Source organism: Sturnira hondurensis, unplaced genomic scaffold (assembly GCF_014824575.4).
Source record: "Sturnira hondurensis isolate 20B ecotype Veracruz unplaced genomic scaffold, ASM1482457v3 Scaffold0009087, whole genome shotgun sequence".
NCBI classification, from domain to species: domain Eukaryota; kingdom Metazoa; phylum Chordata; class Mammalia; order Chiroptera; family Phyllostomidae; genus Sturnira; species Sturnira hondurensis.
This window is the reverse complement of record NW_028081718.1, coordinates 545858-562079: the sequence shown is the minus strand read 5'-3', so window position 1 is coordinate 562079 and position 16222 is coordinate 545858. Positions and strand designations below refer to the sequence as shown.

At 56.9% G+C, this 16222-nt stretch overlaps 2 protein-coding genes across 5 annotated transcripts; both read left to right on the top strand.

Moving 5' to 3' along the window:
• Positions 1-1824: 1824 nt before the first annotated feature.
• Positions 1825-9792, top strand: MAP2K7 (mitogen-activated protein kinase kinase 7). Of its 3 annotated transcripts, XM_037056606.1 has the most exons (12): positions 1827-2023; positions 3764-3811; positions 6819-6960; positions 7138-7204; positions 7313-7426; positions 7514-7633; positions 7786-7893; positions 7989-8168; positions 8285-8365; positions 8488-8630; positions 9193-9238; positions 9372-9792. In XM_037056606.1, exons 1-12 carry the CDS (start codon positions 1900-1902, stop codon positions 9504-9506), a joined length of 1308 nt encoding a protein of 435 aa, XP_036912501.1. In that variant the 5' UTR covers positions 1827-1899; the 3' UTR covers positions 9507-9792. The 3 variants fall into 3 exon arrangements, with proteins under 3 accessions (XP_036912500.1, XP_036912501.1, XP_036912502.1); XM_037056607.1 differs by lacking the exon at positions 3764-3811; XM_037056605.1 differs by lacking the exon at positions 3764-3811 and having other exon boundaries at positions 1825-2023; positions 7138-7426.
• A 2966-nt stretch (positions 9793-12758) lies between these two features.
• Positions 12759-15347, top strand: TGFBR3L (transforming growth factor beta receptor 3 like). Of its 2 annotated transcripts, XM_037056609.1 has the most exons (6): positions 12759-13135; positions 13234-13527; positions 14142-14262; positions 14370-14528; positions 14717-14807; positions 15287-15347. In XM_037056609.1, exons 1-5 carry the CDS (start codon positions 13067-13069, stop codon positions 14782-14784), a joined length of 711 nt encoding a protein of 236 aa, XP_036912504.1. In that variant the 5' UTR covers positions 12759-13066; the 3' UTR covers positions 14785-14807; positions 15287-15347. The 2 variants fall into 2 exon arrangements, with proteins under 2 accessions (XP_036912504.1, XP_036912503.1); XM_037056608.1 differs by having other exon boundaries at positions 14370-15329.
• The last annotated feature ends 875 nt before the right edge of the window (positions 15348-16222 follow it).

Below are 16222 nucleotides of genomic sequence, written 5' to 3'. Positions count from 1 at the left end.
AACCCTTTTTAGATCCTTAAACCCTTGAGAATCTGATGTAAGCTGGGGGCACCTCCTTCCTCAGGAAAATGCTTGTGTATACATTTATGCACTATTCTGCAAACAATTTCAGGCAGTCAACAAATTCCCCCCAATCCCTAAGGGCTATTCATGGATATCCTAAGGGTTGTGGACCCCAGGTTAAGAATACTTGCTGTGGAGGGTGTATTTGTTAAAAAATAAACAATACTAATTATCAAGGGGAGGGAGGCGGGGAGCATGGGGCGGGGGGTGGGCAGGGTTGGGAATATAAGACAGAAACCTGTACTTGAACAAGAATTAAATAAAAATTATATTTTAAATAAATAAATACAAATTAAATCCTACCAAAATCCCATAGCTTTAAAAAAATAAATTCCCACTTCAATGCCAGGCAGTGGACACTTCTGTTTATTTTACTTCATGATCACTTAATGAAAACTAAAAATATTGACTGAAAAATGCATTTAAACTGTTAAAATTGAGGTCTGTGAAATGTTTCCTATATCTGTGTTCAAATAAAGTGTTACAAATTTAAAAAAATACTAATTATCAGAACTATCACTCTGATCTGTGTCCATCCCTGTCATTGTCTAAGCCATTTAACCAGACCAATTATAGGCAAGTGGCCACAGGTACCACAATCAAGGGTAAAAGTCTCTGTCCTGGAGACCTCAAGACAATCAGGAGAAATTAGGTGGCATCTCTTCTCTAGCTCTTTTTCTGGAGAACCCCCTTTCTTATACTTTCCCTGTTATCCTCCTGACTCCATACTTTTTTTATCTGTTTCATCTGTAAGTAATCACCAGAGGGGTCCCCTAGGCTGGACCAGTGGCCTGTAGGGCACTAGCTAGGCACAGCAGGCCTGACCCTGACCTCCTGGGTTTGGCCACCTCCCATGTGTCTGCAAAATGCAATTCTCCTCTCGGCACCTATGAACAGAAGCACGCTAATCTTGGAGAACTCAGGATTTCAGATGGGGACATTTCCCCAGCACCCTTAAGACATATTCAAGAAATATTTAGGCTGCAGGGACACCAGGCTGAAGCATCTAACTCCAGGGCCAGTCTGCATCGTCCGGAAGCTGGGCTCACATTCTGAGGGCGGGGCGTCTTGGGGAAGAAAAGTGTTAAAATGTCCCAGGCCAATATGACCTCAAACTCTAGCCTTGACTTTGGCCCGTGGCCGAGGTCAGGGGTCACGCTGCAGGATTCCCGGTGCCCCGACAGTGGCCTGAGACCTACCCCGTCTCTCCACCCTGTCCTTGGCCAACCCTGAGCTTGCTGAAATGGAAGGAGTGCCTTGGCATGGATGCCTAATTAGGATGAGGAGGGAGCAATTAAACAAAACAGAGATCCTAATGAAGCTCAAAGTGAGAAAGGAGTCTTGAGAGGGAGTAGGGGCCAGAAAGGGCCCAGTCAAGAACAGTGAAGACTGAGAACACAACCGAGGGAGCCACTCGAGACTGCGCCGAGGAAAACAGCCAGCGCACGCGCAGCAGACACCAAGCGTGAGCCCTCGTCTCCCCCTCCAGAACGCTGGCGCATCACTTTCCCAGCCCATCGTTCTCTGCAGAATCGGGGACGGGTCTTTCACACAGACCGGCTCATCATCGCAACCGGGAATTTGCGCAAGTGCATCTCGGCGGGTGGTTTGCGTGTTGCCAGCCACGAGCTCTAGGTGGCGTCTTCCCTTTGGCTGGAACGAGGCACGCACGCGCGGAGGTTCGCTCCTGGACTAGCGGGTGAGCACCAGGGGCATGCGCCATGCGGGACAAGACGGCGGCTCGGCGGGGTCATCCAAGCGCAGGCGCAGTGCGGTGTTTGTCTGCCGGGCTGACGGGCGGTGGGGAGGTGCGCGGCGGCGGCGGCGGCGGGGAAGATGGCGGCGTCCTCCCTGGAGCAGAAGCTGTCCCGCCTGGAAGCAAAGCTGAAGCAGGAGAACCGCGAGGCCCGTCGGAGGATCGACCTCAACCTAGATATCAGTCCCCAGCGGCCCAGGCCCAGTAAGCACGGCGGCGTGGGGGAGGGGGCGGGCGGGGCGGGGCGCGCTCTGCGGGAGGCCCCGCCCCCGCTCTTAGCCCCGCCCCCGCTTCCGGGGCGCTCTTGCTTCTCACCGCCACCCCCCCAGTTGTCGGCCTACGTGGAGAGGGTCACGGTGACCCCGGGGCCGTGGGGCTGGCGGGCTTCCTGGCGGCCTTTTCCCGGTCTGGGGGATTTCCCCTTATGGGTCCCGGGAGGCTAGTTACCGGGCTCCAGGTGAAGACCACCCCCACCTGGTGACCCTCCCCCATCACTGTGATCTGCGGAGCCTCTGTCACCCTACTCCACGCGATCCTGACTACATCCAGGTCCCCTGGAAACAACGCATACAACCCTTTTCACCAGGTGGTTCAACTCTCACCATCTTAGCGATTGTCAAGAGGCTCCTACCCACTGCTGGATCCTTGTCACTCGGGCTCAAGGGATGATCCACTCATAATTCAACACCTGGCCTGGGGACCCCTGAGGTTACTTGACCACATGCAACCCCTCTTTATTCCTCTGACCAAGTGATTCTCCCACTCCCTCCCTGTGATTGGGGATCCCTACTCCACAGTTAGACTGTCATTGGGCTCAGCAGATCCCCACTCTGTTCACATACCCCAGTCCTCTATACTCTTCTGACCAGTTTCACTACCAGCATCCTGGTGACTGTCCAGCCTCTGAAAAATACACACCCAACCCCCAACCTGGAGTTTTTGTCATCTGGACTCAGGTAACTTCCTTTTCCCCACACACTCACTGACCTGGCCTAGAGACACCTGAGGCCAATATGGTGATATCTAGCATCCCAGTACTCATACACCTATCCTCTGATTCCACCATCTCAGTGCCTACTTTCCTGGCATCTGAAATCGAGGGTTCCCCCAACATACCCATCTGCTTTGGGATCACCATGACCACATTTAGTCTTCTTGTTATATCCCACAGAACTCTCTTCTCAAATCCTCTCAGCTGGAGGGCATCAGTTTCCCCCTTCCCTGCAGGCCTGATGAACAGCAACCCACATGCTTCCGGTGTCTTTCTTGCCCTCCTCAGTATCCTCTCTGATTGACCCTTGTAGCTTATGTAGTTCCAATGGGGTCAGCCCGACAGGAGGGAGAAGATGCCCTATATCTGGGTACTCAGACTACCTCCTACTCCCCCAGCCTGACTTTCATAGCCTGACACCCACCTGTCTGTGTATAGGGCCCACGCCCCTTCCCTGCCTCCTACCCTCTCTGGGTCAGCTTGGATTCCTCCCTGAGGGGGTCTCTTGGGAAGCCCAGAAAAAGTAACAAAGTAGCGATGCTAGTGTTGGACACACTCTGGGGCAGGAAGCCCAGCCAGGACTGGAGGATCCCTGCTGGATCTGTGGTGCTGCCCTTCCCTCCCCCCACCCCAGCCCCAAGTGAACAAGACAGGGTTGGGTATGGGGCCTGGGTTGCCTTATGGGGGTGGCTGTCCCAGGTGCACAGTGAGGCACGGCAAGGCCCAAGGCAGGCAGGCCCTTGAGGAACCCCACTCTAGGCATCTGTGTCTGCGTCAGCTCCATCCATCCTTCCAGTCCTCCCATCTGTTGGTTTCTACCCATCTCTGCAGTTTGGTGCCTTGTGCCTCCCCCTTCTCCTCATTATGATTTGATTTCTTTTCTTTTGGACAAATCGATTGTTTCTGTTGTGATTTATCGTGGTGTTGTTTTTTTCTTCCTTCTCCCCATCCAGTTATTGTGATCACTCTAAGCCCTGCTCCTGCCCCGTCCCAACGAGCAGGTACCAGCCTTTTTATCATTGCTGCTTGGACATCTGCACCATTGACCTAACCGCTGCCCTGGCCGCAGAATCCCATCTCCCTGTCCCTCTGTGCTGTGTGTGTTTGTGTGTATACACGTGTGTGTGCACGCGCACACACACATACGCATCTTCTTGAACTCTCACTCTCCCTCCACGGGAGCCACATCAGGCCTACCTTGCCTCCTCTTCTGTGTCCTCTCACCTCCCCTTTCTCCCATCCTCTTGGATGCAGGTTTGGCCTCCCTGGAGGAGGAACTGGGCTCCCTCACTGACTGGTAGTGTGTCACTTATGAGAGAGTCCCATGTGTGTACATGTGTGTGTGGTGAGAAGGAGAGAAAATGGGACCAGTGCATGAGCTGTGCCTACAGATCCATTTCAGCAATTAAGGGAACATGTTTGGCCTCTATGTGCTGTGCCTTCTCCAGGCTCCAGGGACACAGCAATGAATAAAATGGACCAGATTCCTCTCCTTGAGCAGCTAATGCTGCACTAGGGGTGGACTGGGGGTGGGAACAATGAGAGGATTCCTGGTCAGAGAGCAGAGGAGGCTATGAGCCTTAAGGGCAAAGTAAAGCAGGGGCAAAGGTGCTGTAGTAGGGAGGTTGAGGCAAGCCTCTGGAGATGGGAGGGATTGAGCAAAGTCTTATCGAGGGTGAGGGGTGTGCAAATGGAGGCGGAGGAATAGCCCTGCCAAGACCTGAGTGCAGGTGCCAGTGGGACTGGGAATGGATGTGTACAGGGCGAGCCCATGCTTGGGTCTTTGTGAGATTGACCAGGCTGGAGGTCTGGTCCTGTTGGTCCTTGTGGGTAAATGGGACTAGATTGGACAGTTGTATGTGTACAACTTCGAGTGTGTGTGTAAGATGGTTGTACTGTCTACTTGTCTGCATATGGGGGTTTTGCCATGACTTATGTGTGTGGGCATGTATGCTGGCTGACAACCTGGTACACCTGTGGCTCCAGATAGCCGCATGCCCTCATGTCCCCGCCTTTTCTCTTATTCATTCATCTTCGTCTCTCTCATTCATCTTCATGCTCTCCCTCTGTTCCCCTGATCTGCTGTGTGGCCCATCACCAGCTCGGTGCTCAGTGACCATGCTGGGACATTATGTATTCCTACTCTCCCCACCCCACCTCCCTTCCAGCCACTTCACATCCCACTGTGCTTCAGTTTGCAGGGGTGGTGGTAGCTTCTGTCTGCCTGCAGCCTTTTCTGAGGCTCTGGGGCAGCTCACAAACGTCCAGTGGCCTGTGTGAGGGAGGAGACACATGGGGCACCAAAGTGTTTCAAGAGTAGGAATGTGGTCCTCTCCCCAGAGAGCTGATAGTTCAGGGCAGAAAAGAGGTCGAGATACCTCTTGGGATGAGAACCTGGAAGTATCTCAAGAGGGTCCAAGTGTAGGAGTACCAGGTGACGCCGTTCAGTGTGGGGCAGAGGGGCTTAGCACTATGGTTCAGGCCATGGTAGAGCCAAGGTATAAGGACATTCTTTACACAGCCAGGATGGGGCAGGGCGTGGAAGTCAAGGGTGCTGGGTTTGACTTTGTCCCTGTGGTCCCCCAAGCTCTTCATTGCTGCCAGGCCCTTGCAGCACCTGCACCTTTTCTAGAACCTGCAGGCCAAGGTCATATACCTGCCCCCGCACTCTGGCTGGGATCGGGGACCTGGACCAACAGGGCAAGGAAAGTGCCCAACTGCCAGCAGTTCAAGCACACCCCATGGTCACTGGCCTGCGTCAGCAGGTGCTCACAGAACTGCCGGAGGACTTCGTGGGCTGTGGCAGGAGGTGTGGAGAGAGGAGGGGCATCAGCTGGGAGCAAGCCCAAGGCCTGCTCTCCATGGAAAGGTGTACCTGGAAGGGCACTTGTAGCCAGTTCCCTCTCCAGCCAGAGTGCTGGGCCTGGGGGGATGAAGGTTCAATGGAGGATTGCCAGTCTTCTCTTGGGGCCACAGTGGCCCCTGCTCCTCCATCCTGTTGCCAGCCCAGCCAAGGGAGGCTCCCAGCCCTTCAGCAAACATGCTCTCCTGTCTGGGCCTCTCTGGCCTGTCTGTGTAGCACCCTAGTCTTGGGCAGCTGGGCCCCAGTCTTGGCTCCTGTCTGTCTGTCTCTTGCCATCCCATCCCCTAACGCTCCCTGCCTGTCCTGGGGTGTCCCCTGCCTGCCCACTGCCTGCCTGCCTGCCTGCCTGGCTGCCTGCAGCATGCTCAAGCCATCCGCATGCAGGCTGCTGGAAAGAACCAAACCTCTGCCTGGCCCAGCACCCCTTCCAAATCCCGCCAGTTCTGTAGGGGCGGCGCCAGTCGGAACCCTCCATCATCAGCACACAGGCCCAGTCTGGGATCCTGTCCCTGCCCCGTCCCTGTCAGCCCCAGCTCTGCAGGCCAGGTTGGGAAGCTCAAAGAAGAACCTGCTCCCCAGAGGGTGGCCCTCCCTGACTCTGGAACAGAACATGGGACGTGGGAAGTCTGGGTCCATCGCCCATTGTCTCCCTAAGGCAGTCTGCCTTACTCTGGTTGGGCAGCCAAATTTATTTTAGCCCACAGGACTAAATTTCAGGCTGCTCCTGGCAGGCAGTCCTTCCTCACAGGGCCCCAAGCATGGGCACTGTGGCAGAGGTGGGGAGGAAAGGGGGCATGCCAGGGAGGGTGCCTGGCTGAGAGATACCATTAGTCTTCACCATCAGACCTCATGACACTAGCAGCATAGACTTGGGCATAAACCCTCAGCCTCTGAGGACCGCCATTCCCAGCCAGCCCACTCTATCTACTTTCAGAGCAGGGGCATGGAGGAGGTACCCTGAGAGTGGTGCCAAGGGGGCAGACCCCAGTTCCTCCCACCCAGCAGGGCAGAAGGCTATGCTAGCCAATGCGAAGATGCCTGGGAGGGGAAGATTAAGGTCCCTAGCCCCAAAGAGTGTCAGCACTGGAGGTGGGGCCAGCTGGATACTAACCCTCTGCACGCCCCTGGCTCTCGCCTCCTCCCAGCCCTGCAGCTCCCACTGGCCAACGATGGCGGCAGCCGCTCACCATCCTCCGAGAGCTCCCCACAGCAACCTACGCCCCCGACAAGGCCCCGTCACATGCTGGGGCTCCCATCCACCTTGTTTACACCCCGAAGCATGGAGAGGTGAGCCTTCGGAGCAGGGCCAGCTGACCTGTGGGAGGTCAGTGTGGGGGAGAGCCTCTGGGTTGGCCCCAGGGAGGGGGTGGTGAAATTTGTAGGAATCCCTGCCTGTTGGGAGCTGGGGTGGCCTCAGGTTGGTCAGGACACACCTCCACCCACATGTGCTCCCTGTTCCTTCAGTATTGAGATTGACCAGAAGCTGCAGGAGATCATGAAGCAGACAGGCTACCTGACCATCGGCGGCCAGGTACCACCCTTCCCCCAGCCCACAGGGTGTGGGCAGGTCTCAGCAAGGCTGGGTCTGTGTGGTGGGACAGAGGCTAGGCAGACCCCCAGCCCCAACTCTCCTCACCAGCGCTACCAGGCGGAAATCAACGACCTGGAGAACTTGGGGGAGATGGGCAGTGGCACCTGCGGCCAAGTATGGAAGATGCGCTTCAGAAAGACGGGCCACATCATTGCTGTGAAGGTGAGCCTCCACCCTGCCCAAGTAAATCCCATGCCCTTCAGGTCTGGTGCTTAGGATCTCCTCTCCTCCCCACGCCATCCTGTGCAGCAAATGCGACGTTCGGGGAACAAAGAAGAGAACAAGCGGATCCTCATGGACCTGGACGTGGTACTCAAGAGCCATGACTGCCCATACATTGTGCAGTGCTTTGGGACCTTCATCACTAACGTGAGCCCAACTGCCGTGTCCCACCTTGTCTGCCCACTTCCTCGAGTCTCCCTCGCCACTCTGAGCCTGTCCCTGAGCCACTGCCCTCTTCCTCTGATTGGGGTGGGAAAGAGGGTACAGTTGCCCCAAAGCCATGCCTGCTGCCCCTGCAGACAGATGTCTTCATTGCCATGGAGCTCATGGGCACCTGTGCTGAGAAGCTGAAGAAGCGGATGCAGGGCCCCATCCCTGAGCGGATCCTGGGCAAGATGACGGTAGCGGTGAGTGGCCAGCTGGGCAAGGGCTGAGGCTGGCTGCCCAGGCCCCATCTACCCCCTTCTTGACTTAGTCACAGCACCCTCCCCTTTCCTCAAAGATTGTGAAGGCGTTGTATTACCTGAAAGAGAAGCACGGGGTGATCCACCGGGATGTCAAGCCTTCCAACATCCTGTTGGACGAGCGGGGCCAAATCAAGCTCTGCGACTTTGGCATCAGTGGCCGCCTTGTCGACTCCAAGGCCAAAACGCGGAGCGCTGGCTGTGCTGCCTACATGGCAGTAAGTGGGGGCCCAGTGGGCAGGCCGCCTGGGGACCTGGGCGGTGCACCTGCCCCAGCCACAGGGGTTCCTTCTCCCCTTTTCCCTGTTTACTCTCCCCTGCCTTTTCCCTGTAGCCTGAGCGCATTGACCCCCCGGATCCCACTAAGCCAGACTATGACATCCGGGCTGATGTGTGGAGCCTGGGCATCTCCCTGGTGAGTTGGCGTCCCTCCTTCTGAGAGCTGGGCTGACCCATTCTTGGGGTACAGAAGGACAGCGGGGGGGGGTGCGGGCAGGGGCCCGTCCTTGGCCGACCCAGCCCTCCATCTCTCCCCAGGTGGAGCTGGCGACAGGACAGTTTCCCTACAAGAACTGTAAGACGGACTTTGAGGTCCTCACCAAGGTCCTGCAGGAAGAGCCCCCGCTCCTGCCCAGCCACATGGGTTTCTCGGGGGACTTTCAGTCCTTCGTCAAAGACTGGTGAGGAGCCTCTACCCCAGCGCTCTGCTGGGGGAGGTGGGCAGGTCAGGTGTGGCCCAAGTTCAGGGCAGCGGGGAAGCTGTGGAGCCTGAGGGGAATGGCAAGCCCTCCTTCATGGGGGTTGGGCAGCTGTGGGCCAGAAGGAACTTAGGGCAGGGGCTGCAGGCAGGAGCTGGAGCCCTGGGAGCCATGACCCATGACCTGGGTTCAGACTGGGCATGAGGGGACAGCTGGCTCCAGAGCATTTGGCTAGATGGCCATGGGCGTCAGAGGTCAGATGTCAGAGGGCTCAAAGCATTCTGCACCAACAAGCAGAATTACACAGGCAGGATGTCTGTGTTGGATTCTCTCTCCGGGGAACTCCTCCTACTGGCACCTCATGACACAGTTCAGGCCCCCACCCAGGTCAGTGCAGTCCCTGGGTCCTTTGAGGTGTTTCAGCTCATGGCACAGGGCTGGGAAGACAATCTCCTTCCCACAGCTTTTGCAGACCCCTGGCTCAGCAGGTGGCATGGCTGGGCCTGTCTCCAGCTCCTCACCTCCCTCTCCTCTCCGTTTCCAGCCTTACTAAGGATCACAGGAAGAGACCAAAGTACAATAAGCTACTTGTGAGTATCTGAAGCCCCTCCCTACCTTGTCCCAGCCTCACTCCCCACAACTCACTGCTCTGGACACCCAGGGCCTTGGTGGGGCCAGCAGGGAAGCTGCCCTTGTCCTAAACACCCCTCTTGGGCACTGCAGGAACACAGCTTTATCAAGCACTATGAGACGCTGGAGGTGGATGTGGCATCCTGGTTCAAGGATGTCATGGCGAAGACCGAGTCACCGAGGACTAGTGGAGTCCTAAACCAACACCACCTGCCCTTCTTCAGGTAGCTGCATGGTGGCGGCCAGCCCCATCATGGGGGCCGGGGAAGTGTCCACAGGCCCCCTCTTCCCTACCTGGCCACCCAGCTACCCACCAGGGGAGACCTGGGAACTGGACGGCCGCCGAGGGCTGAGGACAAAGTATGGGATGCCAACCCAACCCTGACTCCCTACCCAGCAGCCATGGACAGATGGGCCTGCCAGGCCCTAGCCCCTCCAGTCCTGGGGTCAGCCGACTGTACGAGTCCCCCTACAGACACTGTGAATGGAAGACGACAGGTCGAGAGCAGACTCACTATTTATTCAGTCGTAACCTCTGGGCTGGGGTGGCCACCACAGGCCAGGAGAGAGTCACCTGTCCTGCATCGTCCCACAGTCGCCCCATGTTGCCCTTTCCGCCTTCCGTGGTACACATTCTCTGTCTCCACCTGCCTCTTTCACATCCCTTCCTGCCTCTCTGGTTTCCGCTGTCTCCTTTCCTGCCTCTGTCTCTCTCCTGGCCCACGCCCAGGCTCTGCCACCCACAATGGGACCCCTCAGTCCTCTTAGGCCTGTGGTGAGCAATGAGTCTTTTGGCTGGCATCCTCATCCCAGGAAGGCAGTCTGGGCATTGTGACTGCAGCTGACCCAGGCTGCGCACTGTTGCGTGTGTGTGTGTGTGTGTGCTCGCTCTGTCTGTCTGTCTGTCTGTCTGTCTGTCTCTCTCTCTCTCTCTCTCTCTCTTTGAACTCAGGGGGTCCTTTTTGGAGTTTATTGTAAATTATTGTACTTGGTGGGGTGTTTGGGGGACAGAGGGAGGAAGAAGAGCTTGTTCTCATGGGGCTTGTTGGTATCTTCAGAAACTTTTACCAAAGTCATGTTTAGCTGCTTGTGGTATAGCCCACAACCTACCCTGGGCACTGGAGGGCTGGGGCCAGGAGTCAGGCAGGGGTCTGGGCCACTGTGCCTTGTCAGCCTGACCTGGAGAAACTAGTCCCAAAAGTGGGTACTGGGGACAGGAGCTCTTCCCTTGGGGCTGGAGACTGGCCACAGCTTGGGATGAGTTGAGGACCTCAGGTAGTTCAGAGGGAGCCCATGGGGCCATGGCCACGCAGGGTGGCCTTCAGGGAAGGTGAGTATGGAATGTGGTGGGTGGCAGGAAATGCAGGTGTGGCAGGGAGGGGAGAGTGGAGGATGGGAGGTAGGGATGGAGGGTACAGGGAATGGATGTGGGGGTTCGAGGATGTGTGACAGGGACAGAGGTGGGACAAACTGAGGGCCAGGCGTGTAAAGGCAGTCACCACCTACATGGTGCCCCTCGATTCCCCCAGAGCTGGCCAGTCCTCTAGCCCACCTTAAAGCTGGCCCATAGGGCCCCTCCCCCCAGCCCCTCTGCAGCAGCCAGAGCAGGAGAGGGGTGTTTTCCTTCTTATGTTGGTGATGCATGCAAATTAGTGGACAAAACACGCACACGCACACAGAAATCAACCAGCACCCAAGGAGAGGAGCCTCCCTGGGCATAGCTGGAACGGTCGAAGCTCAGCCTAGGCGTTGCTGCAACTTCTCTCCACCCTGTCAATTCCTGTCATTTTCCTAACATAGTCACAAAAGGCTGCATGTTTAAAAGTACTCTGCATTTTCTCTCTGCTCCCCCCCCCCTCCTGGGGAGAGGGTGGAGAGTGGCCCCTCTCTTGCCCAAGTCCCCTTTGTGAGGGGTTGGGGCAGGGTGGGGGGCCAACTGGCTGGGCTCCACCCTACGGGGTCCCAGCCCTGGAGGCTTTGGCCTGTAACCGCAAGGTTAAGTGGCTGGTTCCAGGGCCAGCAACCGCCAGGGGCCGGCTGCCCAGGTGTGTTTTTATTTAACTTTTGTTTCGTGAGTGTGTCCGCCTGCCCCTCCCCTTTAGTGTTAAGTGGGAGCCCTGGGGGAACCTCTCCCCCCTCTGTCTCCAGTCACCAGCCATCCTTCTGGACCAGGCAGAGGTTTGAGCAGGCAGGCAGGAGACTGGGGCAGCCTGGCCCAGCCCACAACCCCTTCTCAGGCTGCCAGTATTGCCCCTTCTCTTTTTAAAATGAAACACCCTTCTTTGTAAATCCTTAGATGCTTGAGAATAAAACCCCTCCCTTTTCTTCCACTGGGTGTGTGGTGTGACCTGAGCCTCTGCAGAGTGTGGTATGGAAAGGGTTTGTAAACCCTGACTTTGGGGTGGGGGCGCTGGGGAGTGGTGTCATGCTGGTGGTGGATGAGGTCTCTACATCAAAAGGAAAACAGGCACATTTGGGGCTTGGCAAGGTGGCTTTTGTAGTGAATTGCCTGATACCAAGCAGGCACTATAGAGGGACGTCTGACCCCCAGTAGCCACACATCCTGCTTTAGAGGAGCTCTTAATTCCTGGCAGGCCTTGGGCAAGGGCTCTGGTGTCAGCCCCTCAGCCTGCCGCCCCCGCCCCGCTCTTTGCCTTGGGGCGTGGTTGCCCAGCCAAGGACAGGGCCATCTGCCGGGCCTGGGTGCCACCGGAGCTGGTGCTTCAGCTTCCAACACCCACACACACGACATAGCAAGTCCAGCATGCTGTGCCCCACGCTCCTGATGCTGGTCCTGCTCCATGGGGTCTCTGCCTCGCCTAGTAGGCTTCCTGGTATGTGGGGCTGGGAGACGTGTGCCTTCGTGCACCGATTCCTGTGCCACCCTTCCTCAGCCTCCAGTGTATTTTGCCCGTGGGAAGGGGTGGGTGAGTGGTGGGGTCTATCCCTGTCCCCCATTTCCAGGTTCTCTAAGATCCCCAGCTTCTTCAAAGTCCTCAGCAGTCACAGTTAGGGCAAGGACTGGGGGTGGGGGGAGGAGAAGGCTGTGCAAATGCTTTTAGGGAATGTGTGGGGCAGGGGGTGGTCCTGCATGTCAGAGACAAGGACCCAGCTGAAGGCAGACCTCCATATGTCTGTGTGTGCGCCGCTTGCCCATGTCATCCGGTGTTAGGAGACCCCTGTCTGTGCTCCCTGCTGCTGCTGCCGCCTCAAGCCTGGGAGTAAGGCAAAAGCCCCAGAACCTGGTGGCCTGGCGGGGCTTAGGCTGTGCCAGAAGGGCTGTGGGAAAGCACCTGTCCTACCCCTTCCTCCCCCACCTCCCGAGTTGATGACAGCACCTATGTGCCCTTAGGGAAGGATGAAGCCAACACTCCTGCCCCGAGACTAACCCTGCTGCAATCCATAGCCCCTCACCCCCTTTCCAGTCTGGAATTTCCTCACTCACTGTGGGGGAGGAACTCAGGGTCCAGAAAGGGGAGCACCCCCCCAAGGGGTGCGCAGCTTTGTGCCCAGCCTCAGTTGCTGGGCTGTGAAGTATCCAGGCCTCCAGGGAGGACATCATGCTGTCCCAACTGGCACTGATCAAGGCGAGGAGCTGAGCGTTAAGAGTATATCCTGCACTGTATCCATTTTCCAAAGCAGGTTAGGAGGTTGGAGCATGTACCCAAGGGGCCAAGGCGCAGCGCGTCCTCCCTTCTCTGCAACTCTCTTACTCGCCAGTATCCCCCTTCCGAGCTGCGCCTGGGCCATGGCTGCGCGGACCCCTTTTCAGACTAGAGCTGTCAGATATGGAGGATACCTTCCAGTGCCGTGCGGGGCCACTCGAGGTCCCAGCGGACAGCCGCGTGTTTGTGCAGGTGTGGACTGGGGTGCGCTAGGCCCAGGGGTGGGTCGGTGGGGACAGTCGATCCTGACCGTGGCACTTCACCCCATAACACCTCCCAAACCCATTCAGGCAGCCCTGGCCCGTCCCTCCCGGCGCTGGGGCCTGTCCTTGCACAGCTGCTGGGTGACACCGTCCTCGCGTCCGGCCCCGGGGCCCGCCCTGGCACTACTGCATGGCGGCTGTCCTGCCGATTCTTCTGTCACCTTCCCGCCACCTCGACCCTGGGCCGCCCACTTCAGCTTCCGTCTGCGCCTGGTCTTCAATGCCTCTGTACAATTCTTACATTGCCAGCTGAGCCGCCATCGCTGCCTTCGGGGAGCACACCAAACTCCAGGGCCTTTGACGCTGTCACCCCCGTCGCCGGTGCGGGGACGCACAGCAGGGAGTCTGGGCTCCTGGGGCTGGTCAAGGGGCTGGACCAGAGCGTTTCCAGCATCTGAAGGAAGGGCCCCTCGGAATTTGGGGATCTTGGGGTCAGGGTGCCTTGGAGCTGGGGGTAGGGACTGGGTCTCAGGCTGGTGGCTGGGCACAGGGCCGTCGAGGGGCCCAAGGGGCTCGACATAAAGGTTCCTCGGGGGACAGGGCATGGGCACTGAATTCCCCCGTGGACAGGGCACTCAGATCCCTTGCGCTGGGCTTTGAGGTCCCTCCAGGGTCGGATGGTTGAAGAAAGCCAGCAAGGGGCCGAATCACTGTGTACTTAATGTTGGACTTCACAGGTTAGATGCTTAGAGAACTGGGTTGTGTGAACTTAAAGGGACTGAAATTTAGAGTCTTCAGGACCTGGGTGTCTGACTGCTTGTATATCTTATGGGCTAGACTCAGGGACTCCCAAGGGACTGGATTTCCAGGGGTCTAGTGGTAGGGCTCCTGGTTGCAAAGAGTACTGTGTACTTAGATCTTTTGGGAGCCCTGGTGACCAGCCCCTGGTTCCCAGGGTCCTCATGTCCCCGCCCCTTTCTTCCCCTCTTCTCCAGTGTCTGCCTCAGAATGAGGCGTGCGTGGGCAGTGGCAGCAGCGAGAGTCTGGACACCAATGGCCCTCACATGCACACGCTTACGCAGCCCATCGTAGTCACCGTTCCACAGCCACCCCTCAGTGAGCGTGCAGTCTTTCTTGGGGGGGGGGGGTCCCTGGGACCAGAAAACTGGGGTGGGGAGGACTGCTGGGGCGTGGACCCAGTGTCAGCGTTGTACTCTCTGCAGGGCCACCCAAGGACATCCCCAGCAGAGCCGTACGTCCAGAGCCTCCAGTGCCCACCCCAGTGGCCCTGGAGCCCGCACCAGTGGTGGCGCTGGTAGTGGCTGCCTTTTTGCTGGGCGCTGTGGTGGCTGCTGGGTTCGGCCTCGTGTGTGCACCCTCAGGTACCAACCTTGGCCCTCCTGGACTTTCACTGGGTCCCCAGCCCATTCCCATGCTTCGAGACCCGGGTCACTGCGATCCCAGCCAGTGGGGGCTGATGATTTATAGACCTGCTCCGTTACGCCCGCAGCAGCCCCCAGGGGGCGCCCCTGCACCACGCCAGTACTCAGCAACCCCTACTGTTCCGCAGCCTGCCTTACCGTGCCAGCGCCCCTACCTCCTGGCCCAGCCCGGAGAGCTTCGCCTAGCAACCCCTAGCCCACCAGACCCCAGTGAGGCAGGTAAGTGTGTGTGTAGGTGTAGGTGTAATATGGGGCCCAAAGAGCTGGAGGAAGGGAGGTGATGATAATGACTTCATAGCACTTCTCTGTTCCACGCAGCATTCTAAATATTAACACATACCACTTCTCAGCCTTTTGGCAAGTGTCTAATAGTTCACATATATTAACTAATTTAATCCTCATGTAAACCTTCAGATAGATACTATTCTATTATAGCCCTCATTAAAAACGGCGCATTCTGAATTTATCAAAGGAGACAAAATTTGGTGGAGCTGGGATTTGAACTCAGGCACTGGGTCACCTGTGGTGGACCCTGGGCTCTGTCTAGGACCACACTAGGTGAGAATTCGGGATTCAGACCTAGCATCCTCACTCCTGCATGTACTCTGATGGGGGAGGCCAATGATCAGCTGAGGAGGTAGTCTGAGTAGTATGTGTAGAATCCTCTTGCCTAGCACACTTGGATGGCCTACTCCCAGGTCAAGAGCTACACCAGGCAGACTTTCCTCAGACCAGACCTCGGATCCCACTGAATCACAGACCAAGATCCCTGCACCCAGCCTTCCTCGCTTCTCCTCCCACCAGGGCTCAAAATAAACATCTGGTCTTACCTAGAGTTCTGAAGTATGCTTGTGCACAGGGGTTGGGGTGGGGGGCAGGAAATGAAGACTTGGCATCAGGACTGGGAGGATTCCAGGCTGCAAGAGGTCCAGGCTGGAGCAGTGGGGCTCATAGGCCCTTTTGCTAAGACCGAAGGGGGTTTTCTCCCAAACAGAAAGGGGTACCAGACTCTACTAGGTTAATTTTTTGTGTTTTTAAAAAATATTTTATTTATTTTTAGACAGAAGGGAAGGAGAAAGAGAGGAAGAGAAACATCAATGTTTGGTTGCCTCTTGTACACCCCACACTGGGGAGCCAGCCTGCAACCTGGGCATGTGCCCCAACTGGGAATCAAACCCGTGGTCCTTTGGCTCACAGGCCCGCACTCAATCCACTGAGCCACACCAGCCAGGGCTGTATTTTAATTTTTTAGAGAGAGAGAAAGGGAGGGGAAAAAACATTGATTGATTACCTCTCACAAGACCAGGGCTGCCAAAACTGCATGTGCCCTAACTGGGAATCGAATAGGAGACCTTTCAGTTTGTAGGCTGGTGCTCAGTCCACTGAGCTACACTGGCCAGAGCCCAGAGGTTTTAAATAAACCTTGCCTCCTTCCTCCATCCCAGCACCGGAGCACCTGTCTCTTACGAGTTTCTCAAATCCAGGCCTTCTCCACTCTCACCGTCTAAACCCTGCCCTAGCTAGGGACTCCACCTCTGGCCTCTGCTCCAGTCTCCTCTCTGTCTAGTGCAAAGCTCTGTAAATCTCTCCTGTCCCAGCTCCTTCCTCCCCCGAGCATTGACAAAAACGAGATG